Raw genomic sequence first — 26,573 nt, 5'->3', positions numbered from 1 at the left:
TGAATTTTAATCAAGGGAGACAGCATAAACATATTAAACTAAGGACATTAAGGGTAAAATCAACGTCCAGAACTGCTTTACACAATAGGCTAACATCTAATACGTACTCATTTTAAGATGGAAAAACACCAAGAAAATCAAACGAATGTATCATATCATTTATGTTGTACATGGAAGGTTATATTGGCAGAATTACACCATCGACAATATGTAATTCTTTAAATCACCATTCTGTGTTGCAAAGTAAATGGAAAAAAGAAACAATAGGCTGAGTACGGTAAAACCCAGTGCAATATTGTGATCTTGAACACATCACTGTCAGTTTATGATTGTGGATAATGTAGTTACATTGTTCTTTCGGAAAGTTTACTGTGTCCTGATTATGTCACTACCGGACTACCATTTCCAGCAACCCAAAACTGAAATATGTCAGCGGCATTGAAGGTCCCAATGAGCACAGTGGCATCCATCATCCTTAAATGGAAGAAGTTTGTATCCACTCTTCCTAGAGTTGGCCACCTGGCCAAACTGAGCGATCGGGGGAGAAGGGCCTTAGTCAGGGAGGTGACCAAGAACCCGATGGTCACTCTGACAGAGCTCCAGCGTTGCCGGAAGACAGAAGCCACTCCTCAGTAAAAGGCACATGACACCCTGCCTGGAGTTAGCCAAAAGGCACCTTAAGGACTCTCAGACCATGAGAAACAAAATGCTCTATTCTGATGTAACAAAGATTGAACTCTGGACTGAATGCCAAGCATCATGTCTAGAGGAAACCAGGCACCGCTCATCACCTGGCTAATACCATCCCTACAGTGAAGCATGGTGGTGGCAGCAGCATCATGCTGTGGGGACGTTTTTCAGTGGCAGGAACTGGGAGGCTAGTCAGGAACAAGAGAAATATGAATGCAGCAATGTACAGAGACATCCTTGATGAAAACCTGCTCCAGAGCGCAATGGACCTCAGATTGCGGGGAAGGTTCATCCTCCAACAGGTCCACAGGCAAGATAACAAAGGAGCGGCTTCGGGACAGCTCTGCAAATGGCCTTGAGTGGCCCAGGCAGACCCCAGACTTGAACCCGATTGAACATCTCTGGAGAGATCTGAAAGCTGTGCACCAATGTTCCCCATCCAACCTGATGGAGCTTGAGAGGTCCTGCAAAGATGAATGGGAGAAACTTACCAAAAATAGGTGTGCCAAGCTTGTATCATCATTCTCAAAAAGACTTGATTGCTGCCAAAGGTGCTTCAACAAAGTATTGAGCAAAGGCTGTGAATACTTTTTACATTTTATATGTGTTTCAAATTTTTGCAAAATCTATAAAAAATATTAAACAAACCTTTTTCACTCTGTCATTATGGGGTATTGTGTGCAGAATTTTGAGATTTTTTTTTCATACATTTTGGAATAAGGCTCTAACATAACAAAAGGTGGAAAAGGTGAAGCTCTGTGAATACTTTCCTGATGCAGTGAATGACAGAGTACTACTAAGCTCTTCTTTAGTACACATCTGTGTAACTCCATTCTGGTCAAATACAAGTAGAAGGATGCTCATTTACATCCACTTAAGAGAAAACAGGTTCTCATAATGTTGCATAAATAGTTTATTAGGATGGCATAGATTATGTTTATACTTTCAGTTGTATTTACAAAAACAGTTACTTTTGAAAATCTTTAAAAATCATTCAAATAAACACTCTCTCACACACACACACACACACACACACAGATAATATATTACATATAACCTTCAGAAAGTGGAAATATTACAAACACACTAAGAACAGAATGGAACACACAATCCTCTCATCACCCTCTCAGTGTCCTTTCCAAGCTATCCAAATATATGTCAACATCTTGGTGACAGGCTATCACAAAAACCAAAGGCATTTCCTAACTGTGCTGAAATGCTTTTGATGTAGCAGTCTAAAAGTACATAGAAAAGTTGCATAATACACAAAAGCTCAGAGAGGGGGAAAAATGGTTCGAAGGACAAGACAACTGTGTCACAGTTCATCCATAGTAGGCATGATGTGGTACATAAAGGATAGTAACTCTTTACAATATGCTAGTTGATTGTTGGGTGGTTAAACGGTATGTGGCTCTCCTTGGTTGTCTGTGTCTTCTTTGCTGTTGTCGGTGCATTCTGATGGGATGAAGCACCCAGAGTCTCTGGTACAGTCGCTCTTCTCTTCCTCCAGACTGCGTGACGACGAGGACTTAGGCTCCTCACTCTCTCTCACATCTTCACCTGTGTGGTCGAGAGCAGCAAAAGAACAGTGTGGTTAGAATCTGAAACCCAAGCTGGCCCATGTCTGGCTCAGCCTCATTTGAGTCAGTTCATTTAGGATGCCATTCTCACACAATAGCCTAATGGATTTAAGCTTGATTAAATGACTGAATCCCTCTCTGGCTGATAACTTCAGCTGGTGTCAGCCAACAAGCCAAGGGCTGTGCATTAGTAAGTGCCATCTGTTTGGTCCAGCCCGAAACCAAACACACGTTCATTCTGACCTAATTTAGACCAATATACAGAGCTAGAAGTGTTATTTGGATGTAAACATGATTAAGTTACTGTGTACAGAATCCTGCAAATAAAAACATCCCAGCATTGCTATTTTCAAAAATTACAGCAATAACAAATGTGTTGAGTTGAATTGAGTCCGTCTATGAATATAAAAAGGAGATAAAAAGGAAAATGCATTGGGCCCGACTGCATAAATTGAGAGTTGAGTAGAGAGATAACAATTTGTTATCAATCTGGATTAGATCCTGATCAAGATGTTTCCACATTTGCTGTGGCTTGAGGGTCATGTTCTGGCTGTTCTGTATTCTATTGTGAGAGCTGTTGTCGCACCGTTCTGACACTCACTCTCAATGTAGCGGTAGTCTGCTGCGGCCAGCAGCCTGCGTCTGTGTTCAGGGTCCATCACGTTGAGTTCTATCAGGTGCTTCTCCTGCAGGTGTGTCAGATCCTCCACAGTCTGATAACCGTTAAGGAGCAATGCAGAAGCATACTCCTGAAACAGACAGAATAGTTCTCTATGTCAGTTATGTCATTTAACAGCTGTTGTCAGTGGACATCGACTGCTTCCTGTATTTTGTAACAAGGGCTAAGTTCCTTGTTAAAACCGTCATGTCGTTATTGTACAATGGGAAGCGTTAATGTGTTAATGTGCTGTGTTTTGTGGAATTTCCTAGTTGTGTATAGGAATAAAAAGACGTCATGTTCAGACATTTAGCAGCTTTTTTGACTTCAGATCAGAATCCTCACCTCCAGCTGAAGTCGCTCAAGTAGTTCCAGTAGTGTTTTGGGTCGAGGCCTCCTGCACACCTTCTGAGGTCTGATCTTAGGGGCTTCTTCCTCTTTCTCTTTCTCAACCAGAACATCAACGTAGATGAACTTGAAGTTGCCCACCTTGTTCTCCAGCATGCCGGTCCATATTCCCATGGGAGGTTTACTAATGATGCTAATAATGTCGCCAACCTTTCAAGAAATAACATGACTTTAAACAAATGTATGTTTCTATAGCTAAACCCATGCCAATCCTATCTACCTAAACCAAAAGTGCATATATTAGTACAATCCTAATTATTGGTTCTCCTACCTACCTTAAGTTTGAGAGAGTCGGTGTCATATGGGCTTGGGACAAAGTCTGTGTGGACCCGAGCTTTTCCACAGAACTGTCCATGGTTTGACCCATCCTCATCCACCCTCAGACTGTCTCTGGTACTGGAACCTTCCGAAGCACTGGTCACACCACCTAAGCCCACGGGGGACAACACATCAAAGTATGATTACACTGCTCCACTGGTATGTGAGTGTGTGTGTGTGTGCATGTGTGAGTGTGTGTGTGCATGTGTGAGTGTGTGTGAGTGTGTGTGTGTGTGTGTGTGCATGTGTGTGCTTACTGGAGGAGCTCTGGCCACTGTAGAGGCTCTCCAAAGAGTTGCTGGTCTTCTCAGAGCCTTGTTCCACAGCAGGACTGCTCTCTGCTTCTCCTTCATGATCTCTGTCTGTCTCATCCCCCTGCAAAGTATAGTGATACACATAATAGGGATGTTACTAAGGAGCACCAGTACAAGTACAGCCATCCCATCCAAGCCATGTCTACTGCTGTGATTGAATCCTAAGGTTATGAAGACATAACCTTTTGGCAACAGTTCACTTTAGCATTACATTGACTGGCATGTACAGTAACAACATAACAATACCTATAGTAAAAAAACATTGTAGGTACGCAGGCATTGCTATATAGTTAAATGGTATGAAGTGTTGGCGGGATAGGTTATTTGAAAAGTGTAAGAAGGCACAGTATGTGGGAGGGGTGTAAGAAGTAAGTGGAGGTTGGAAAGGGCATAAAGTAAATTGTGATGAGGGATAACTACATAGCAATTCCCCATGTAAATACAATATTGTTACAATATTTACTGCTCTTTAGATACATGGTAGTTAATGTAACCTTAGTGTAAAGTTTTACATCAAGTAAGCCTCATGAAAAGTCCCCTAGACACTGTCTTGTCACTCGTGCCCCAATTGCAAGAAAGACATTGTCAGTACATTTCATGACACCTCAGCAAGCTATTGAATAATGTTCTGGAGGATGTGGGTTTGAGGGAGATTTAAGATAGGTAGCCTACGTCAAAGGCTTCCTGAGAAAAACAACATACATGGGTTTGAAGTGCAGCATGTGACTCACCATTTCCTCTGAGAAGGATTTTACATGCTTCTTGCCCATCCTTCTGCGCATGGTCAGAGAGATCGCCTTCATCTTCTTCCCCAGGCTTGCTGACTTTGTTGGATCGATACTCTCACTGCCAGACTCCTCTGTACCCTACATACACATATATGCAGATATATGCATTCACACACACATACATATACTTAAATTAGCTTTAAAATGCAAACATTTTGAATGTTTGACATTGACTTTTTACATGAAGAATATATGACTCTGAATATATGAGGCTTGACACAATTTGTGATGCATGCAGTTTACAGTATAGTCCTGTATGGTGCTTTACCAATGTGACTCCATTTTCTTCTAACTTGGCTGGTGATGGCTGCTGTCGATTGTTCTCAAACCTTCCAAAACTAGTTGAGCGCTATATGGAGAGATGGGAGATGGCAGACTGAATATGTGTTTACCAATCTGTACCAGCCAGATCCCTGGTATCTACAGGGTGAATTAACATCTGATTAAACCTGGTACATCATTATTTTAAACTCCCAGGGGTCCTACAATAAAGATAAACATTAATGTCTACAGTGTTTTTGTATTTTGAAATACAAGGCTATATGTAAGTGAAGAACTACAGGAGTTAGTATAAATAATTCCCCTTAATATTGTCTTGCTCTCCAGCAATGTCTGAAGTCAGAAATCCTTCCACAACGGCTATTTTAATTAATGAGATAGAACAGAATACAGCACAGAGATTAGTAAACACTATACTGTATTAACAAGTTTTATTCTCCTAAATGCACTACTTTCTATCAATTTTATTTTTTCATGTCCTGAAACTCAACCAAACCTCTGATATGTCTGCTTCAGAACATCCAATATGAATCAATAATCTCTGAAAATCCCTGACATCACAGACCATGTCAGGGCTCTTGGCCAGACTTTATACCTGACACCTCAGACATTTTTTTTTATACCTACCACCTATTGAAAACATTTATTAAATCAAATTGAATATAATATGTTTTATACACTGTTTAAATCAATCTCTCTCTGTCTTTTTATCTTTCAATCAGACTTCTGCAAATGCATACACACTGTTTGCCCCTAAAAATGTCCTTGTTCTTGTCTGTGCACAAAACCTACCTTTGGTTTGCTCTTTGGTTTGTCAGAGACGTTTGAAGAAGCCCTTTGTAGCATTTTCTATTTGTTCTGCTCGTTTCTTGGATTGCTTCTCTTTCTCTCTTTTTCAAGTCTCTGACCACCTTTACTGACACCAAAGTGTTAACTTCCACTAAGACTGGCAGTCTGGTTAGCTTCCTCAAAAGTGACAGGATGTGAGGCAATTCACATTTTGTCTCTTACTGTGGTATCGGTTTCAAAGGGAAAAACAATTTCTGCCTAAACAAGCATTTCTGTGGTCTATGTTTGATAGTCACTGCCAGGAAAACCTTGTTGGTAGTTTGGTTCCTCAAATGTCAGTTGTGTAACCTTGTTTCTATTGGTGATGGAGCTGCTCAGGTCAAATCTGATATGCAGTCCCACTAGGTCATAGGAAGACCTGTTACCACATATCAAGGTGATGATTAGAAGCGTAATTAGATTTGATAGAGTTGACTTCCTTTTTCAAATCAGGCCTGTGACTGGTCTAGGGCAATATCCACATCTGAACAACGAAAATAATACAGATGAAAACTAAATGTTATTCTTTAAAATCTAGATATGTCATCTCATCTACCACCAACTGAAAATATGTATAATTATTTTTATATATAATTGAAAAAAAAATTGATAAATGCACATTTTGAAAATAAGTTTTGCACAAGTGATGACTGATCTAACTTCCTTTTGCTATTTCAAAATTTTGGATGAATACATTTGAGGAAGTGATGAAAAGGGTAGACTGAGGATGAGCTGAAGACGGTAACCCTGACATGATGAAACGCTTTTAGTCTTCAACTAATACAGACATTGTCAGCGTGGAGATTACAACAAGAATTAATTTATTTGACTGTAATTAATAACAGCAGAACCACATTCCCATTTGACTGAGAGGACCAACGTTATTGATTGTAAAACTAGATTACATCTTCACATGTAAACTGCCCTTTCACACACGCAATCTCCCTTCAACCTATTGAAACTAGGACATTAAACTAGTGTTTACAATGGAGCACTAGCTACAATCGACCAATGACAAACAAGCAAGCACCGTTGACAATAACATTGCCTAATCCCACTGCATGCAATCAGTGGCGCTTGTCTCAATCCAGGATTAGAATTTGTAACTTTACTAATATATATCTTCAGACCCCGCGGACCCTTCAAAGATTGAGCACACTGCAGCTGTTTATCTCTTGTGACAGAAACGTGTTGTTCTCGATTGTACTGTACATTTGACAGCTGTGGACCAAAAACAACATTGTTTCTTTTCACACATGAAACACATGAACATTCATGCTGGGCACCAGATGGCATTATAGCCTGTTTCACCTGAAGCAAAAGCCTTGCATTAGCACCAATGCAATTCATGTTTTTAGGTAGTCTACATTGTCACAAATATTTGAGTGAATACTGCAACTACAAATAGCAAGAATGCAATGCCCATATTGCTGTACCAAGCATGTATAGAAAATAGTTCTATTCCATTCTCCACATACCATTTTCCACACTGGTGATAAACAATAGGCCATCATCCCTCTCTAGGAATTAAAGAAGTGCTTTAAGCTACTGTATAGGAGTCTGCACCACAATAATGGTAATGTAATCTTGAATAAGCTGCTCGGGTGTCACATGACCCACACAGAAAAGCTTTTTGACTTATGCAGCCCTTAGAGCACATGTTCACCGGATGTCAGGGACTGCATCAACTAGATCTCTGACAGCGATCCCAGACTCATCCCATTCTCTTCTTTTACCACTTTCTATCAATCTTATCAGTCTTTGTTTCAAAAATACGAAACTTGAATAGAGTAGGATGTTCTACAAAAGGGAAGATTATTGGATGTCACATATGGATAATATTTAACTCAAATCGAAGTGGCCAAACTCATCTCTTAGAACAGGCCTGTTGTTGCTACTTACGCTTGGGTGGGAGAGATCCACATCTGTGACAGACCGTCGAGGGAGCCCATGGGACAACTGAACTTGTCTCATGCTCCCACTGTGGGCCGGGTCCTGGACCTGGTCCCAGTCTTTCCCCCTGGGCAGGGTGAAGTCATGGGCATAGGGGCGATACTCAGTGAGGGGCCTCCGGCAGGTGTGGTAGGAGGTACCCCAGGCTGGGGTGCTCTCTGCTGGGTTGCTCCAGCGCTGGTGGCTGGGCGTGGAGCTGGCGGATCCTCCAGGGCCCTTCCTCAGATCCAGGACCCCAGGGGTGGTGTTCTCTTGGGCAGGGAGAGTTGAAGCTCGGCTTGGGACCCGTATCCTGGCTGGTCCCTGGGCTATGTCCAGATATTGTCCCACAACTGGCAAGGGGTCTGGTGGAAGGTGATCTAAAAGAGAGAGACAGCATGTGATTCAGACTGAACAGAAAACAGACGACTTATATACCTGGTGCAGTGTTTGGTCCCCCCCCCCCCAAAAAAAAATGATCAATGCAGAAATTCATATAATATAATAATCTGGTTCAACCTTTGGAATCATGGCTTTTCCTGGTGCCCTCTTTTCCATTCTTTCCATTTTCTTTTTTCGCAGCCTTCTGGCTCCTTTTAGCAGTACCTTTAGGCTCTGTCACACCACCATTGGTGTGAACAATCTGGAACAACACACAAGTAGCAAACGCACCCACACGGCACAGAATCATGGCTCATTAGTGGTCTTCCCATTAGAGGTTTTTCATTTTAGTTGGTGGTGCATCTTTTTGAATCTACAGTAATCCTTTGGGACTACTGGCACTGCTGACCAGCCCCAATCTAATTTTCAGCTATTAGTACTTTGCATTAGTCTTGTTAGCCTCTGTGTCAGGCTGCCTGCCAAGAGAGTGTGTGTGTGTGTGTGTGTGTGTGTGTGGGGGGGGGGGTTCTGAGTGCTCAAGTGTTCATCCACTATTGGCAAGCAGTGGCCTAGAGCTCATTGTGACAGGCTTTACTGACTGTGTGGACACTGGCAACAAGTTCTCCCTTGTAAAACATCTGCCCTGTATTAACCCTCCATCAGCATTTGTTTTCAGTGATTGCTGCATTTGGGACTAGAAGCTCTTTGAATCTATTTGAATGTAGCATCGGGATGCCATGGAGCACTCGCACAGGATGACACGGTGCCCTCCAGAGGCCCACTCACCACGTCCCTCTGCCTGCTGTTGGGACGATCCGTTGGCGGCGGCCACACTTCTGAACCTCCACACTGAGAGCAGCAACAGAAATGGTGTTTGAATTGACTGAACTTTCAAAATGGCCTTGTTATGGGAAATATTGATCAAGCGCAGATGATATTTGCCATTTTGGCTCGTGACTACACACTTGAAGCTACATTTCGATAGATATCTAAGGTACTCCTGAGATTCAGTCCAGTCCCAAAAGAAGTTACATTTACTATACTGAGATTCTAGAGTTTGCAGTTATTTCAGAGCAAGTGGAAACCAGCATTCACATTGTTTTGAAACTGGCAGATCCTAACCTGTGATGGAGATTTGTCTTTCTTCCTGGTGCTTGACTGGTGTCCTCCTCTTCCTGCCTTAGCCTGGCCTGTTCTGGGAGCTGTCTTCACCACATCTGAACAAAATCAAACACACTTCTGATCCATGCAGTCTTTCCCAGGCAACGGCAACTGTCAGCCATAATGGTACTTCTGAGCGCAGGTATACATGCAAGTTGCCCATGCTCAGATGTTTTTGCAATTGTTAGGGAAAAGTAGGCTGGCTGGTTGAGCTAATGCTGCCAAAGACGGTCTTGTAGTACTATACATATTGTCACCCCCCCCACTCACACACACTCACACACACTCCCTTTACAGTAATACCCTGTTGGCACTTAATTAATCCCAAGACTGACAGCCAAGTGTTTAAGGAAAAGCCCTCTAGCTGGTCCAACATTAACACTCTCCCTAGACCTTCTTTATTCTACTGACTCCAGACTTTTAAATCTCCAAAGGTTACCATAGTATTAGTTCACCCCACGATGCCTGTGGAGAGTCTCAAATGAGCACAGGCAGTGACAGCTCCGCCTCCCAAATCTCTCTCCATAATTTACCTTCGTTTTGATTGTTCTTCATGTGGACTAAATCTTCTGGGTTGTTGGCGGGCAGCCAGAGAACAGTATCGCAGCCGGCGTGATCTGCGTGGAGTGGGAAATCAAAACCATTAGTGGGATTTATTTGGGTCGATCGAGGTCAACAACAGTTGCAGCTAAATCAAAATGAAGAGTGTCACCGTCGCTCAAGAGACAAACAGGTAGGTTACTGGCATCAAGGGAAGTATGAGCCAAGGTTTTAAATAGTCTCTTTCCCCTAGTTTCCCGCATTAAAAGGTGGATTATTTCATTAGAATGACAGAGCAGAGCACACCATTCAAACCGTTTTAGTCTGCTAGTGTTATGACCAAGCTCATCAGAACAGTAGGCCATAGATGAAACTATTTGATAATGCATCATGGAAGATTAAACATTTTGCATTGCCATTAGTAAAAGCTACATCATTCCAAATGCTAAAGCTTGTGTTTAGATAGTGAAGTTCTGCAAGACCCTTGGTCAGTATTTCACTGTCCACACCAAGCATGGGCTGTTCAGTACATACCCAGGGCTTCATTGTCTGACATCGATTTTGATACATGTGTTCTGAAAAACAAAATGGAGAAATTAAGACATGTTTATATTTATCACCATCTCACTTCTGCATGCTTAACAAATTACCAAGAGCTGGATTGATTTCATTTTTATCTAAACTAAAAACTTTCAAGTTGAATACAATCAAACCTTTGATGAAAAATTACACGGGTGAAGGATAGGATTCTGGGGTCAAAGTCATGTCATGGTGCACTTCATCATACAGTAGATACATTAAAAAGGTTTGAACTGAGCGTCTCTCGAGATGGAGAGGATGCACTGTGGGACAGCTTTAGTGTCCTATTTGAATCCCTAGTCTGACAGCCCAAGCGAGAAAAAGATTATACCTGAAGTAAACATACTGACATAAAGTTATCAATAAATATGGGAACGTACAAAATCAAATCTAACATATTAAAAAAGAAAGAAAAATATATAATATAATGAATATTTGTTGAGCTGTCATTCTCGTTTCCGCTTGGTTGTAACACTTAGTGAACAGCTGACAGATGAATACAAGCTGCTGCAGTGTTATGCTGTTCTAAGATGGTCACAGATTTATATGTATTTTTTTTTGTAAAATCTGAGAAATCATGACGCTTTTAACACATTCAGCATCGTAAATTTAAAGTTGTTTTGAATCAGCCAGAAGCTCCATATTGCTCTAAAGATTGATCCTTGCAGTATTTGAATGAGCACACCTGATTTAAAGCACTGAGAGGTCAGAGTGGGCAGGAAACAGTAAGTGGATGGACAGGAATCCACTTAGTCCAGAGGGCACAAAGCCCCTTCTGTCAACACTGGACCAATGGGACGTTTGCTTCTTAGCATGCGACATTCATTCAATCTCAGTGGGATTTGGTATGGCACCGTGAAGGAAATACATTAAAGGAACGTCCGATTCAATATTGATGTTTTGTGTTATGAGGGATATTTCAATTGTTTGTCCCTCTGCCTGATCACTTGCTTAGGACTTCATTGTATAAATAGACAGATGCTCTGGGCTTAGGGGGAGAAATCCGCATAGGGTCACAAAGGCAGGAAACACAGTATAGAGCCCCGACTTAAGGTCTTACATCTCAGGATAGACAGAGCGCCTTTGGCAGTGATTTTGTGAGAAACTGCACTTTCACTTGCATGGACAGACACCTTACTTCTCATTTAACCCTGTACTAGATGTGTCCTCTGAGTACGAACTAGAGGACAGATGGATGGGGAAAAACACACCTTCTTTTCTTCTTCTTCACGTTGGTACTCTGCATTTGGGATATATCCTGAAACACAACACAACATTCAGTTCAGTGGTAGGGCATCTGACTGCAGAGCAAGAGGTTGCAGGTTTAAAACTTCCTCTGTACATTGCTTTGGATAGAAGGGTCTGCTAAATGATCACATTATTATTACATTGTCTTTTTAGTTATGTGATTATCCATGTTCGAGAATTGTGAATTACAGTAATAGACACTGTCGTGTATTGATTAGGATAGTTACGTTGTCAAACCAGAAAGGATAATGCTTGGAGTGACGTGACATTTGTATTTTAGGGCCAGCTGTCAGTGCACTGGTTTCATTATGATAATGTCATAATCAGCTTTATTGTATGGGAACAACAGGTTCTGAAAGCTCAATTCCTCAGAGAACCACCAGACCTAACAATCTTGGTCCAGATGGCTACAACTTATTGCACACTCATGGCATGACATTATGCAAATTACACTACACAGTTGAGCATTTGCTGTCATGAAATGCTCTTATCAGATATTGCCAGAGTTCCAATATTCCTTGGATTGGATGTTGCCTGTTTTTGCGAATGGGCATTTGTGTGTGTGTCTTAGTGGGGGGTGTTTTTCTGCAGTATGTGTGTCTGTAAAGTATTTGAATGTGTGCCTCTGTCTAGGTATGTGAGAATATGTGTGTCTGTGGGTGTGAAGCAATTGTATATATGTGTGTGTGTGTGTGTGTGTGTGGGTGTGTGTGTGTGTGTGTGTGTAAATGTTTGCATGTGTGTGTGAAGTATTTCTATGTGTTATGTGTGAGTATTTGTAAAGTATTTCTATGTGCAAGCTTATGTGTAAAGTATTTCTTTGTGAATGTGTGTGTAAAGTATTTCCGTGTGTGTGTGTGTGTGTGTGTGTAAACACCATGGAGATGGACCGCCCTGAGCTGCTCCACTTGGCGTTGTCCTCCAGCAGGACAGCTGGGCTGCAGGAGCGGCTGCAGGAGCGACTGGAGGAGCGACTGGGGATGGTGTACACCGGGGCATCACTGGAGTCCTGCACAGCCTCATACAGGCTGTCCATGGAACCCTCCTACACACACACACGCGCGCGCGCGCATTTATATACACACATTCATGTAGATGTTGTTAAACATACACATGTTTAAATACACACAGGTACATGTGCATACACACAAACCCCATAAACACACACATACATTCATACACAAGTATGTGCAGGAAAGTATATCCAAAAGTGGATGTTCTTTTGGAATGCAGGAAGTAGGCTGCATTGGATTAATGCAACCTACCACTGTAAAGTTATCAGAAATGTCATTGATAAATGTTAACGTCCAACTACAGTCCTAGTTACAATCTAGCAAAGTTGACTGAAAGTTGAAGGTGAAGAACCCTTTTGCTACAATCGATATTCATTTCCTTGCAAAGAATGCTTGCAAGGATTCTTTTATAGGCTTACATCTGATAGCTTTGCGGATTACAATCTCATTCAACCTGATTGGATTCTTTCAAAGAAAATGATCTGAGCTGATTTATTCTTCAGCTATTTCTTGACCTTCGCATATGGACAATGACCATTCAACCATTCACACTGAACCTCCATATTGGAAAACCAAGGCCTGGATTCATGAATGTGGCATCAATCAGTCTAATAAAATAAATGTTTGAAAAAGATAGAATGTTTCCAATGCAATACCTAGACCTGTATGTATTTCTGGTTTCTCCATGTGATGTAGTGGGATTGATATTATGTTTACAAACAGATCCTGTTGAAACACAATAACATATTTGAACTGCAATATCGGGATCTTAGATCAGTTGGTCAGTAATCCTGAACCGTCACCAGGATCTGTCCAAGCGTAGGAGAGTGGACACACACACTTCACACTCACCCATGCGTGTGACTGTATGAATGCTTTGCTCTCTATGAAATCTTCATGCTACACTACACGCGCAGGCTATCACCAACTATAACACACTCTGGTAACAAGACTGACAAACGTTACCTAAAGACTGACAAAAAGCCAAAGGGAACTTCAACCTTACCAGTGAGAAACAGAAAAGGTTCATCTCGGCAAAAGAGGTCCCTCTGGTGCCAGTGAGGAGCAGAGCCAACAGGGTGGTAGTAGCAGTAGCGGAGGACCCAGCCAGAGACTGACGGAGAGACACAACAGAGCTCTCTCTCTCTCCTGCCCTGCCCTGCCCCGCCCAGTGAAGCCGGCTGTCCTCCACTCAGATTAATACCACAGGAAATCCCTCCCGTAATCCAATAGATGGACGCGACCATCACTCTGGCTGAGGCAGACTTCACAACAGACACCACCAACGCCCTCCCACCACCCCCACCCTCCCTCGCTCACGTGGTGGTGGGTTAGCTAGAAGAAAGAACGTACTGGGTACTGTGACCGCCTACGTTGCCTATGCCTGGAAAGGCCCCTGACTGCAGGTGTTAATCCTGTTGTTCCGCTGTTCTACGGACATCTCTGGAAGAGGCAACACAATAGGGGATGATGGTGTTTTGGTTGCTGGTGGATGAGTGTTGGTTATTAGTTGTTAGATCCATTAGGATGACAACAAGAGAATACTGTCATAGTCTTTTGACATGTTTAGAAATCTCCAAATTAGCCCATAATTGTTTTGTTAAATCCTAGAAAGCTTTTTGGTCATCTAAAATTGATTGTGGACTTTGTAATTCTTCTGCATGAGCTATATATATGGAAATGTATTGTTTGATTTGATTTACAGACTTAATAAGGTGCAATTACATTTATGTATTAGTTATGTTCTTGGGGAAAGTGTTTGGAAAAAATATTTGACCCAATTCTCCTGTAAAACGTTGCAGGCACCATACACACATGGAGTTTCTGTTGTGTTCTTCTAAAAGCCTTGGATAAATAATCTATATCACAGTCCTTTGAGGTCAGGAGAATTCAATTTCATGCCACAATGCATCTCTGCAAGCCCCCTACCCTACTCCTTCTTCCTCTCTCTCTCTCTCTCCCTCCCTCTCTCTCTCTCTCTCTCTCTCTCTCTCTCTCTCTCTCTCTCTCTCTCTCTCTCTCTCTCTCTCTATCTCTCTTCCTCTCTCACAATCTCACCCTATCAACCCCCATTCTCTTTCTTATCTTTGAGTGTGCAACGTTCATCTCTTCCTTCCGTGTCAGAAAGAAGCCAACAGAAATCAAAGCACGTCATGCATAGCTAGGACCCCCGCAGGGAGCATCACCAACTGGATTGCGGATGTATTAGTGTAGCAATACACATCTCGCTGTGAAGTGATCAAGGTCAAGGCTGCATACTGTGTGTGAGCACATGCAGAAGGAGAGAGGAAGAGAGAAATAAAGAGCAAAGAGAAGGAGTGTTGGAGTGCCCACATACAGTATATGCTCTTACTGTACAGTTCTGTTCAAGTTAAGTTCCCTCAAGCACAAACTCCCAGACAACCTCCACTCAACACAGCGAGGGGGGGGGGCGGTCTGACTCACAGGGTCGTGCCTAACATATTTGTCACTCTTATGCTGTTTTAAACCATGTGCACAGTATCGACACAGTGGTTCTTACTATAAGTGTTATGAAACTGTATAGTGTATGGTAAACCGTATCTACTCTCTAATGGTTTAGAATAAAGATTTTAAATATATATATAAATAATACAAATCTGTATTTGCAGCAGACAACTCTGAAGTGACATTATACATTAAAAGGGCTAGATAGCTGTGTACTGTGTACTTTTCTAGTCAATTTTATATTGAAAGATGTGCACAGTGTGTGTGTCTGTTTGTTTGTGTGTTTTTGTGTGTATGTCTTTGTGTGCAAAGGTGTGAATGTTGTCTTCCTTGGGTTTGAACACATCTACAAATCTATATTGCTCCTGTCTTGATGAGCACTGAAAGATTAATACATTTGGTCAATTAAAATCAATTTTAATTGTACTGTCCTTTTGACAAGAAATGTCACATAAGGGTTCACATATGCCCATAGAACTGCACCAAAACTAACCTGAGCCCTCAAGGAAGACAAGGAACAATAACACAATGTCTACAATTATAAACACACATTACAGTACGTAAAGGTGTTGCATCACTGGCACTGTCTTATATAAGCACTGAGTTTTTGATTGTGCTTTCTAACAGCTATAGGTTAACTCAAAAGCTTTTGATGGATTACCAGAAAGAAAATAATAGATTGTCTAGTGTACATGGGATTAGGTGATGCCTTATCGACGCTGAAAATAGTTCACTAAAAGTTCACTATGATTGAATTGTTGAAATAAATATAAAATATACTGCCTATTTGACGTTTTTGAAATATTGGAAGTACTGTCATTTCTCACCTTCTTTAGTAAAATAATGTTTTTACATACTCTCGAAGTACGCTTTATATGCCCATTGTAACACTTTAGAATACATTTATGAATGCTATGTAATCCCTATATTTTCCCCTTTATTGTAGCTGGTGACAGTTGTAGTTGGGTTGCTCGGGAATGCATCGGGTTGCCAGGTAAACTGAGCCCAATAACCCCCCCACCCTTTTAAAAAAGAGGAAAGGATTTCTATAATCCAGCCATACCCAGATTCCTATTGCCATCCTTGTCCCTTCATTTTCACAGTCTGGCGACCCATATTCCTGATGGTTGTCGTAGTGATGACCCACTCACTTTGGAACATCAGGGGACAGGATTAGGTGTTGCTGTGTGGCCAGCCTCTTAGTATTAATTCATAAAAAAAATTACACCCACATGTCAGCCTAGACATTGGAAATCCCCATTAACATAATACTCCTCTGACTGGAGATGTGAGTCTTGTATTGAACGTCAAACCAAGGGCAACACCGGTGCGCATGCTATGTACAGTATGTTGGTGTGTTTGTAGGCTATTAATGTATCTATCTATCTTATCTATTTTATCTATTGTATCTTTCTATTTGATCTATCTATGTATGTATCCATCAATATTATGTATCTATTTATCTTATACATCTATCCTATCTATCAATTCCATCTATTACTTATTGTAAGTCACTCTGGATAAAAGCGTCTGCTAAATTACTAAATGTATTATAGATATCCCCTATTTTAACTATTGTGGTTATTATACATTCCAGCACAATGTCAATGTGTATAATAGTAAGATGGTAGGAACTACTGTCCTGTTGATATACAATTAACTAACCAAGATGTATTCACCACATTGTGAAAGATTTATGTCACTGCTATTCATAAGACTGACCACAGGGAGGCATAATGTAGATACCTGTAGATTAGACAGTAACTAAGTGTGAAGAAGTAAATAAACACACCACTCTTCCGGTCTGACCTGCCCAGTGAGGCATGTGGGAGTGAGGGAGGGAGTGAGTGAGTGAGTGAGTGAGTGTGTGTGTGAGTAAATAGGGGGTTTTGATACTGTATGTGTGGTAGAAAGGAAGCATGGTTGAGTGAGAGAGTATACAGGTGTATTGTTTACTTTGCGACCTGCCCCTCTTCACTCAGTGTGTGTGTGTGTGCTTGTGTGCATGTGGATGTGTGGCATTGTGGAAATGTTTACACAGCGATCCCTTGTTCAACCTGTTTGAAACGTGAGCTGACTCACTCAGCCTCTGCGCAGGTATGTGTCAGTACAGCCTCGACAGCCACAGGGAACAGACCCTCACAGAGAAGGAAGAGCAACCCAAAAAAGAAAAAAAGGACAAACTCTTTTCAGAAAACTACAAAGGTCCTACCTCTGACGTGGAAACATGAAAGAAGACAAACAGGCAATGCTGGAGTGAGGCGTAAGAAGAGAACTGTGAAAGCAAAAGCTCCAGAATGTGGAATGACCCAGTGGAGTTTCCATCCTGGCGATAAACCCATGGGTCTGCCATTCTGATGTGGCCTGCTCTGAAGCACTCTGACATTCAGGAAGTTTCTCTGTTTCTCAGCATCACATTTTATGTGTGGCACATAGGTATGTACTGTATCTACTCAGCAGGAACTCTATGCTAGCTTTTGCCATCATGTCTCTGCAAGTTCTTGTTTGGCGAGGGAGTTACTGTGTTGTGTACTGCAGTGTGCTTTGAAGGACATGTAGAAATATTCCTCTGCTCATGTGTGTTTGAATGGACATGCCTATGTTTGCCCATGGGTGAATGTAAAGTATGTGCAGCTTTTTCTATAGAAACTCATCCATCTCAGAGAACCAGGTTTGAAATGCAGATGGACCCTGGACTCTGGACTACAATTAATCCTTTGATATTGTTTTAAAAAGGGGCCAGTTGAGGAGTAATAACAGAACTGCACACACACACCTTGATTCCTTTAGGCATAAATAGGAGTGGGATGGTCTTCCTCAAAAGGTTTCATAGCATACCTTGGCAGCCATTTTGTTTCCACTCCCCTGTTAAGTTTTTGTTTGTGATTCACCTGAACCCCCACACCTTTAGTTGGACAGGTGCAGCATGTGAGTTATGATAGCTCATGTTGTGGCACTTACTGAAGCTCTAAAGCTAGCGTCTTGATGGGAAAAGGTGGCTGTTGGCCAGAAACTTAATTAGAACCCTCCAGCTTGTCAGGCAGGTTTCAGGCCCGACAACTAAGAAAACAAATAACTGCTACTTTAAAAATATGCATTCCACAGCTCAACCTACCTTTTATGTTAATCCCTTCACATTCCAGATAAAACTGTAGACTCCATGTCTGATCTTTACATTTGGAAATGTTTAACCAAATGTGTCACCTCCAATGGATTGATTGCAGTTTATGTCTTTTAGGAAAAAGGTTGAACATTAACTAGGAGTTAAACTGTAGAAAACGAAGATGAATGCCTGGACAATCAGTATTGATTTACACTTTTATAGTTGTAGTAGGTACTTCATTGACCCCAAAGTGGAATCATGGTATTGGAGTAGGCAAGAAGAAATAGGAAAATATACAAAATACACAAATTCAAAAATGTCTTGACTGCATGTTGATGCTAATTAAACAAGGATTTTTTTTTTACTTAGACGGGGTTAGAGAATTGCAAACAAACTCAAGGCTAAAACTTTTGAATATATTTTAATCAGATTAGCAATAACCAAATTGTATCACTCCAGCAGTGGGTGCCATCTCCATAGAGTCTCCTCAGAAGAGCCTGACAAGGTCAGTGCAGGACCATGTGTTTTTCTCTGTGGATGTTACCTGCCTTGGGATCCCCACAATACAATGGACCTTCATGTCGGGGGTTGTGAGCCGGGGCATAGGAATCTGGCAACCTGGGGTTTTCACCAATGTGACGGTGGATTATAGAGACAGAGTGCACACTTACACCAATGGGTCCATGGGACTGGCAGATCTGCGTCTGCAGGACGCAGGCTACTATGTCGTCACGGTGACAGACGCCTCTGGGAGCAGCAAGGATGCTGGTTTCGTCTTGAAAGTGAATGGTGGGTTCTACGGATATTTTCGTCTGCATCTCACACTTACTTATTCTCATGTATTTACAATAAAGACATGCAGTATTTAGGACATATTCTCTAAATGGCTTTTGAAAGAAAGATGAAGCATTCAACTGATTACATTTATATTTATCTCATATAAATACTTTAATATGGAGTGATGTGCAGGGGTTTGATTTGAGTTTGGCACCAGTATCTGAGTAGGTCTGAAAAAACAATGACCAAACACAGCTGGCTGGCTACACTGACATGGTCTCTTGTGTGTTGTAGAGATTCTGTATGAGGATTTGCAATACTTGTCAGTGTCCATCCTGGTGCTGGGAGTCCTGGCTGGCATCCTCCTGCTCTCCATGTGGCTCACAGAGAAGGCCTACCGCCACCTCAAGGCACGGAGGCGCAAGCAACAGATGCCAGGTATGTTGAGATATCGAAAGGCCTCTGGAACATTCTGCGTACCTTCCTTTGACACATCATTGATGTGACTTGACTGTTTTGGTAACAGGGAATTCACTGATCCAGCCTGGTTTGACAAGTGAATACCTGTCTCATAGAACAGTGAAACTAATACATATTTTAAATATATCTTATTCAATTTTTTTCTTATCTTAGTTTTTACTGTTGCTTGCTTTTCTACAGGTACACTTGCACTTATAGTAATTCATGTTGTTTAATTGTAACTTGCTTATTACATGTTCTTATGGTTCTTCCCTTTGGCACTTATTTTTGGTTGTTCACAATATGTGCTTTATGTTTTGGCTACCCACAATGTTTTGGGGCTATCTTGTTGTTATTATCAGTGACCTATGCACTTTGTAAAGCTCTCTCTTGGAAGTCGCTTTGGATAAAAGCGTCTGCTAAATGAACAAATGTAAATGTACCAGATTACTTGCAAAGTATGAAGTTTAATGTTTGGTGCTACTTCCAAGATGCGGATTCAAGTGGTGCTTGACCAATTGACCTACTAAACAACCCATCTTCAACTTACCAACTTTTTTGTTTTACAGAAAACGATGAAACTGAGCTACAAGATCTCTGATGGTCTGGAACTGAACCCAGTGTTTTATGTCCCAAATTGTTTCTACATCAATGAAAACAGCGGCAAAAGTATTGACACCGGAACAATTGAAGACTTGCAATGATTATCTCTTTCTGATATTCTTTCACCGTACATACTGTGTTAAGTGCCATTTCCCTGTCTAAAAAATAATCAAATATACAAAGGGAAACAAATTATATATTTATTTTCCGTTTTGAGGTTTCCAAGGTTGTCTTTGTGTTTGTTTTTATTGTAACTTAAAAATATCCAGCTATATGAACTGTACATACGACTATGTCCTCTTTTGAAATGAAATCTCTTGGATATTTAGGTCATAATTCATTCTACGGAAGATGTAAGTAAGCTTCCCCCAATCCATGGCTACATTACTACGGTTAATCTGATTAGAGAATACTAGCCAAACATGATGAGTGCTATCCTTCCCTTCAGGAAGATACAAGGCTTGTCCATGTCTAGAGAGTGAAACCGCTGACGAGGTATTCATGTCTTCATATTTACAAGAGAAAGAGAAAGAAAAGAATGACAGAATGAGAGGTAAAGAGAGCGGTCCTATCTAAGGGCACAGGGTGAGGGCAGCCATGAGGAGCTCCATCTTGTAGACAAAGTTGCGTCCCTCCATCTTGCTCCAGTTGACCTCCTTGTAAGGCCCTCGCAGGTGGTTCCACTTGGCGTCCTGGATCACGTCGCTCTTGGGGAGCTCCTTGCTCTGGCTCCGGGGGAACTGGACCAGAACCTTACAGCCGCTCTCTGGCCCGTTACGCACTGGGTGACATCACGGGGAAGAAAATCATTGAATTAGTTCCGAGTGAAATGATCAAACGTAAATAGCATTGTCAAGCTAGGTAGGTAGGTATTCTTATTTGTATATCAATGCCATTTAAAAAACGTCTAAGCTACTAGTCACATCTTTGGCAGTCAATATAAAAAGTCTGTCAATCATTCCTGACATCCGTCACAACACCTTCACATCTGAAAGAGCCCTCAAATCCAAACGGTTGTCGGTACCTGAGATGGCGTATTCTCCGTTGGACGAGGCGACGGTGATGGCGGAGGCGTTGCCGATGCTCTCCACGGAGCCCAGGCCCACGTGGTTACTGAAGCTCAGCACGTGCCAGCCCATCACCTTGGCCAGCTGCTGCACTGCGTGAACCTGGTGCTGGGACATCTGCGGGGGCATAGCCATGGGCCGACGCGCACACACACACACACACACACACACATTTAGTCATTTAGCAGACGCTCTTATCCAGAGCGACTTACAGTAAGTACAAAGACATTCCCCCAAGGCAAGGAGGGTGAAGTGCCTTGCCCAAGGACACAACATAATTTGGCTCGGCCGGGAATGGAACTGGCGACCTTCAGATTACTAGCCCGATTTCCTAACTGCTCATTCACCTGACTCCCACACACACACAGCTCACATTGTAAACAAAGATGAGTCGGACCAAAGGGGCTAGGTCAATCCTGATGCAGAAGTTTGCTTAAGGTGCGTTACGTTGATAACAAAAAAGAAAGAAAAAACTGTCCTCACATTTGTACTCATCAGTGAAGAATGAGTGACTCACTAGTGACTCATCATGCACATAGAAGCCTTTTCTTTCGAGTCAGGTGGTGTGTGTTCTAGCTTGGGGGGTATGTGTGCGCCCTAGTGAGATGCCGTGTGAGGGAGGTACAGTCCAGAGTGGTGGAGGGGACAGTGCTGGGGTCCGGTGTGTCACCTGGGAGAGGAGGAAGTCCTGCAGCTCCTGCTCCTGGTGGGAAAGGGTGATGACGCGGCCGTCCCTGTGCACCACTCGGATTTGCTCCACCCCGATGTTCAGCTGCAGCTGGATGGACCTGCAAGACAGGAGGAGCAGCCACATCAGAATGTCCTCTCCCTCTCCGCCCTCATTCCTACCCAATGGTTTTACACTCCTTTTCTGGACGCATACTGATGTTACGTAGCCTGACGTTGTCATACTCATAATTCGAGTCAGAATATGAGTCTGAAAACTCTCCGTTGGGCTGTGACTACGGGGCGTGTTTCAACCGAACTCGTAAAACAAATGCCTCTTCGCTCAATTGGATAGACCTACAACCAATCAGAGCAACGTAATATGTTGTTTGTTGAAAACAAATTCAACCCAAACGCTTTTTCGTGACGTTGTTGATTACATTACTGTTGATCATCTGTCCATCATCGTATAAAGCCCGCCCTGGCAATTTCATTGGTACGCCCAGCTCCTGGTTTTATATAGTTTGTCCCCAATACGAGACCCTCCAGACCCAACTTCCCGTCCAATTTTTTGTGTGGGCGGGGCTAAATTGGGCTGGCAGCCAGGCTAGATATTACGGCCGATGCCGCGCAAATCTATCAATCACGTCGCTGAAAGGTATCCGTTGAACGTGTAGCTTAATTTCCGCACTTGACCGAGAGGATGAACAAGCTTCCAACAAATCCAAGACCACACATCACTGTCTGACCGCCCAACTGTACAGATCGGTTGAAGCAATCGGTGCTCCGCTGCTTGGGTGTAGTTGCGGGTCTCGGCTTCTCCACTCACTTGCAGATCTGCTCGTAGCCCTGGGAGGTGATGAGCACCTTGACGCTGGACTCGTACACGTCGTTGATGTTGGACCAGTGGGCCTGGATCTGGGGGTCCTCAATACGGCTGGCCAGGCTGTCGATGGTTCTTGCTGTCCTGAATCACACACACACACACACGTTTGAATTACGGCTCAACTCCAAAAATCAGAGTTAAGTAGAGGGACTGGCTAAATGAGGCTAAATCCATCAAAACGGAGGGGGGGGGCATGAACGAATGCATCGACTGCATGAACAACTGCAGCACTGTCGCCTACCTTGGCTCCCGCTCTGGGGGGGGGGGGGGGGGGGGGCGCAGTTGGCGGCGTACCTGCTGCGGAGGAAGATGTGCTTGGCCTGCTTGATGATCTTCTCGAGCAGCCCCTCGTTCTGCTGCAGCGACGTGATCTCCGCCTTGTCGTAGGCCATCGGGCCGGCCAGGCGCATGCGCTTGTGGCCGAAGGGGGCACTGGCGGGGTGCGGCATCACCACCGAGCTGAGCTGCTGCTTGTGGAACTGGAGGAGCAAGAGGAGCCGCGGGTACTCTCAAACAGGAACCGTGACCAAATATTTGTGAATATTTAATCCATAAATATGAGTCCGCCCTTCATAAATATTCAGTAAGAAATGCGATGGATAATGTGCGAGAGCGGCCCGGATTTGTGAGTATGGCTGTTGGCTGAATCTGAGGAAGAACCAAACATGGTCCTGGCAGGTGAGGAGAAGCATCTGTACAGTTCCAGTGAGTTCCACGTCGACAGCTAGAATACCTCGGCGGTGGCTGTGCTCCTGGGTCCGGTTCTATGGCCTTACCTCTCTCATGAGCTGGTGCAGGTTGTGCTCCAGAACGTAGAGGTGGTCATCAGGCTTGGGTTTCTCTGGGGAGGCCCGCTGGTTCTTCTTCTCTCCCGTTGAGTGGCACAGAGATATGGACAGCTGCAGACCTGCACCACCCCCACCACACACACACACACACACACACACACACAGAGGAAGACAAATCAAAACCTTGCCTTGATGACGTTCTCAATGCACAAAGCTGTGGATGAAAACAGTTATCAAAATATGTGACGTGATGAGACATCGCTTGCAAAAGAGCCACCGCTTGATCTGCTTTCCAAAGAAGAAAAAAAGACAAGTCTAACGCATGTCAAACAGCTGGCAGATGTTCTAACCAAAGCCTGATCTGGTGATTGCTTTAGTGCCTATCGGCAGCAACGCTTTTGGACTATATCAAAAGCTTTCTGGATGGGTGAATGGTTTCGTGTCTATGTAGAAACATCTCGATGCTCTGGGAGGAAGATCAGCCTCCACCATACCTGGGAAGGGCTGGGAGATGATCTGGTTCTTCACTACGATGTGTGGGATCTGGGACTTGATCTGGACGGCCTCTCTGGACAGCTGGGCAAAGATCTCCTTACACAGCAGAACGTTCTGGGCCGCCTCCAGCTTCACATGCCACGGCTGAGTACCTGGGACGACATGGACACATGGACACGAGACGCTACTCAAGCACCCCCTCTTCCTTGGCATACAGACACAAACATATATCCACCAAATGACAAGCGTTGCATGGATTTAAACACTTTAAGGGCACGTTTTGTCAACAAACCAAAAAAAATGTGTTCAGGTGAACGCTCTGGTTATTGATGTGTAAGCTATCTGTGTGTACCTGTTTTAGTTTTGAGTTGTCTCCTGAAGAGGTTCACTGTGCCCAGGTCCCCGATATCTGGCGCCTGTTTCTGGATGGACACCTGACAGACAGGATATCCCAAAGTCCAAGGATTATTACAACTGAGAAGTAAATCACCACAGTATCGTTCATGAATGATGGATCAGACAATCTGAAGCAGAGGTGACCCTCGACAGCTTCAGAATACGAACACTCTGTGCTTACCTTGAGGTATGCGGATCCCTCCAGATCACTGGGGATCTGAACGTTCAGTGGGCAGTAATCTTCTGGGAGCTTTTTGTCCAGGTCGATGTCTGTGTTCTTGATCACCTCAAAGGTGCCTTGGTGAGGAAACAAGGAGCCTGCCAACGACAATGAGGAAAGCTCACGCCTAAAATCGGAGTCATGCGAGTAGTAACAAGATATAAATGGGTGAACATGGTATATCTGCAGCGTGACAGAAGGTCAACAGACACTATTCGGGGGACACAAATTCCGGGTACCTGCGCTCCGGTAGCTGAGGTCTCCAAGGATCTTGTCTCCGACTTTTCGCAGCTTCCACTGCGAGCGCAGGCGAAGGAGCTCAGAGTTAAAGTCCCTCTGCCTCCGGTTCTCCAGGTTCTCCGCCACAGACTTGTTGAGCTTCTCCGCCCCCTTGAGCAGCATCTGGGCCGCCGTGGCCAGAGACTTCTTCTTGCTGATCAGCTGGAACACCTGCGGGGTCTGTGGAAGGAGGAGAAAGGGGAGGGAGGGAGGGACAACGGTATGAGTAAAAGATACAATTTGCAAAAAAGGTTTCATCTTGTGGTACTTGTGGTACATCTTGTGGTAGATTTCACTCCATCTGTGCTCCTCTGGTAAGGGGTTGTCAGGAATTGGCATTCAACTTTATTTACAGGTTCGACGGATTGGTCGTTTTTGGTTGGGAACTATGAGACATAGATCGTCGGGTGCCTAATCCAGAAGATACACAGTGACAGCCAGAGTAATGAGTCAAGTGTTTTGTCAGACTTGGACTGTAGGACTGAGTGTGACTCCACCTTGCCAGCTGTAGGGTCCTGGGACACAGGGTCCAGGGCCATGTACTTCTTCTCCTTCACCACACTGAGGACGTCATACAAGACACACATCTCTGTGAGGGAGCTGCGCAGGTTGTTGCGTACAGAGTCCCATGGCCACAGAGACGGCTGGAACTTCACTGTGGCTGTGGGAAGGGAATGGAGAGGTAGAGAGGGAGGAGAGATTCACTTTACTCCCTGTTGGGAAGTGCAATTCAGGCGAAAACACCGTGCGTGACCAATGAATGTGTGTACCAGAGCAAAAGTGAACCCACCTTCGTCCTCCTCATGTTCCTGCTTGCCCCACTCCTGATCCCGGGGTTCTCCCTCTGTCCCCTCTCCGTCTGAATCAGACCCCTGGCCAAAGTCAATCCTCTGGGCCAGTTTGGCCAAGTTCTGGGACATAGAGAGGGGAGGGACGTACGTCTCCATCCCGTCCAGAGAGACCTCCTGCACCTGCTTCTCGCAGGAGGACTCGATGCTAACGCGCACCGCTGGACCACCACCCGACATGATGACAACTGGGAAGATACAGTCCTAGGCTACAAAGGCCAGGGGATATCATCAGCTCCTATTACAGTAGTGACTCAGTCACATTCGCCTACAATCCCATTGTACTATTAATTTATGCATTGCTAGTAGCTATAATCAAATGTGAGTCTAATGTACGGTAGCTATGACCAGATGCAAAACAAAAAACATACAGTAAGGATCCCCGACTGATGGTTTGCTGATTAGCATGCTAACGTTAACGTTGGCTACAGTAGCTATCTAGCTAGCAACAACACAAGTAAACAACTGATAGAAACTTACTTTCTTGACAAGCGAGGAATATCAGGGCAAAAATGATCATGAAAATGCTTTCATTTATTTGTAATACCTGTACGTATTTATCTTAGGACAATGTATTGTGCTAGCTAGTTAGCACAGGAACTGTCCACACTCTTCTTCCAGTACCTCCCACTAGGACAGTGTCTACCACTAGTCGTACAAGCCTGACACTCTCTGGGTGTTTGTGGAATTACAAGCTCCGTTCAAATTAGATGCAGGAACACCAAACATCAATGCATGAATACGCTCGCTGGTTTATTACTTGCAAACCAAAATAAAATTTGAGTTATGAGTACAAATATACA

The 26,573-nt window shown here is 43.4% G+C and overlaps 3 protein-coding genes across 5 annotated transcripts; 1 reads left to right on the top strand and 2 right to left on the bottom strand.

The window, feature by feature from the left end:
• Positions 1 to 1,585: 1,585 nt before the first annotated feature.
• Positions 1,586 to 9,892, bottom strand: samsn1a (SAM domain, SH3 domain and nuclear localisation signals 1a). Its single transcript, XM_084674340.1, has 12 exons — positions 9,871 to 9,892; positions 9,299 to 9,393; positions 8,963 to 9,025; positions 8,315 to 8,438; positions 7,766 to 8,175; positions 5,025 to 5,105; positions 4,700 to 4,834; positions 3,912 to 4,029; positions 3,612 to 3,769; positions 3,274 to 3,486; positions 2,872 to 3,019; positions 1,586 to 2,250 (listed from the first exon to the last, which is right to left on the bottom strand). Exons 1-12 carry the CDS (start codon positions 9,890 to 9,892, stop codon positions 2,087 to 2,089), a joined length of 1,731 nt encoding a protein of 576 aa, XP_084530466.1. The 3' UTR covers positions 1,586 to 2,086.
• A 7,418-nt stretch (positions 9,893 to 17,310) lies between these two features.
• On the top strand, positions 17,311 to 20,215 carry vstm5 (V-set and transmembrane domain containing 5). Of its 2 annotated transcripts, none has more exons than XM_084675127.1 (4): positions 17,311 to 17,619; positions 18,749 to 19,075; positions 19,358 to 19,501; positions 20,092 to 20,215. In XM_084675127.1, exons 1-4 carry the CDS (start codon positions 17,541 to 17,543, stop codon positions 20,121 to 20,123), a joined length of 582 nt encoding a protein of 193 aa, XP_084531253.1. In that variant the 5' UTR covers positions 17,311 to 17,540; the 3' UTR covers positions 20,124 to 20,215. The 2 variants fall into 2 exon arrangements, with proteins under 2 accessions (XP_084531253.1, XP_084531252.1); XM_084675126.1 differs by having other exon boundaries at positions 18,746 to 19,075.
• A 96-nt stretch (positions 20,216 to 20,311) lies between these two features.
• On the bottom strand, positions 20,312 to 26,447 carry med17 (mediator complex subunit 17). Of its 2 annotated transcripts, none has more exons than XM_084675125.1 (13): positions 26,318 to 26,447; positions 25,713 to 25,979; positions 25,420 to 25,583; positions 24,883 to 25,102; positions 24,605 to 24,741; positions 24,380 to 24,461; positions 24,027 to 24,179; positions 23,521 to 23,651; positions 23,039 to 23,223; positions 22,688 to 22,825; positions 21,863 to 21,980; positions 21,150 to 21,309; positions 20,312 to 20,906 (listed from the first exon to the last, which is right to left on the bottom strand). In XM_084675125.1, exons 2-13 carry the CDS (start codon positions 25,948 to 25,950, stop codon positions 20,698 to 20,700), a joined length of 1,935 nt encoding a protein of 644 aa, XP_084531251.1. In that variant the 5' UTR covers positions 25,951 to 25,979; positions 26,318 to 26,447; the 3' UTR covers positions 20,312 to 20,697. The 2 variants fall into 2 exon arrangements, with proteins under 2 accessions (XP_084531251.1, XP_084531250.1); XM_084675124.1 differs by having other exon boundaries at positions 26,251 to 26,415.
• Positions 26,448 to 26,573: the final 126 nt, after the last annotated feature.

The sequence above is a fragment of the Hypomesus nipponensis genome, chromosome 15, assembly GCF_054491055.1.
Source record: "Hypomesus nipponensis isolate SF chromosome 15, ASM5449105v1, whole genome shotgun sequence".
In the NCBI taxonomy this organism is placed as follows: Eukaryota; Metazoa; Chordata; class Actinopteri; order Osmeriformes; family Osmeridae; genus Hypomesus; species Hypomesus nipponensis.
The sequence above is the reverse complement of the archived record's forward strand: the minus strand, read 5'-3'. Positions and strand labels throughout refer to the sequence as shown.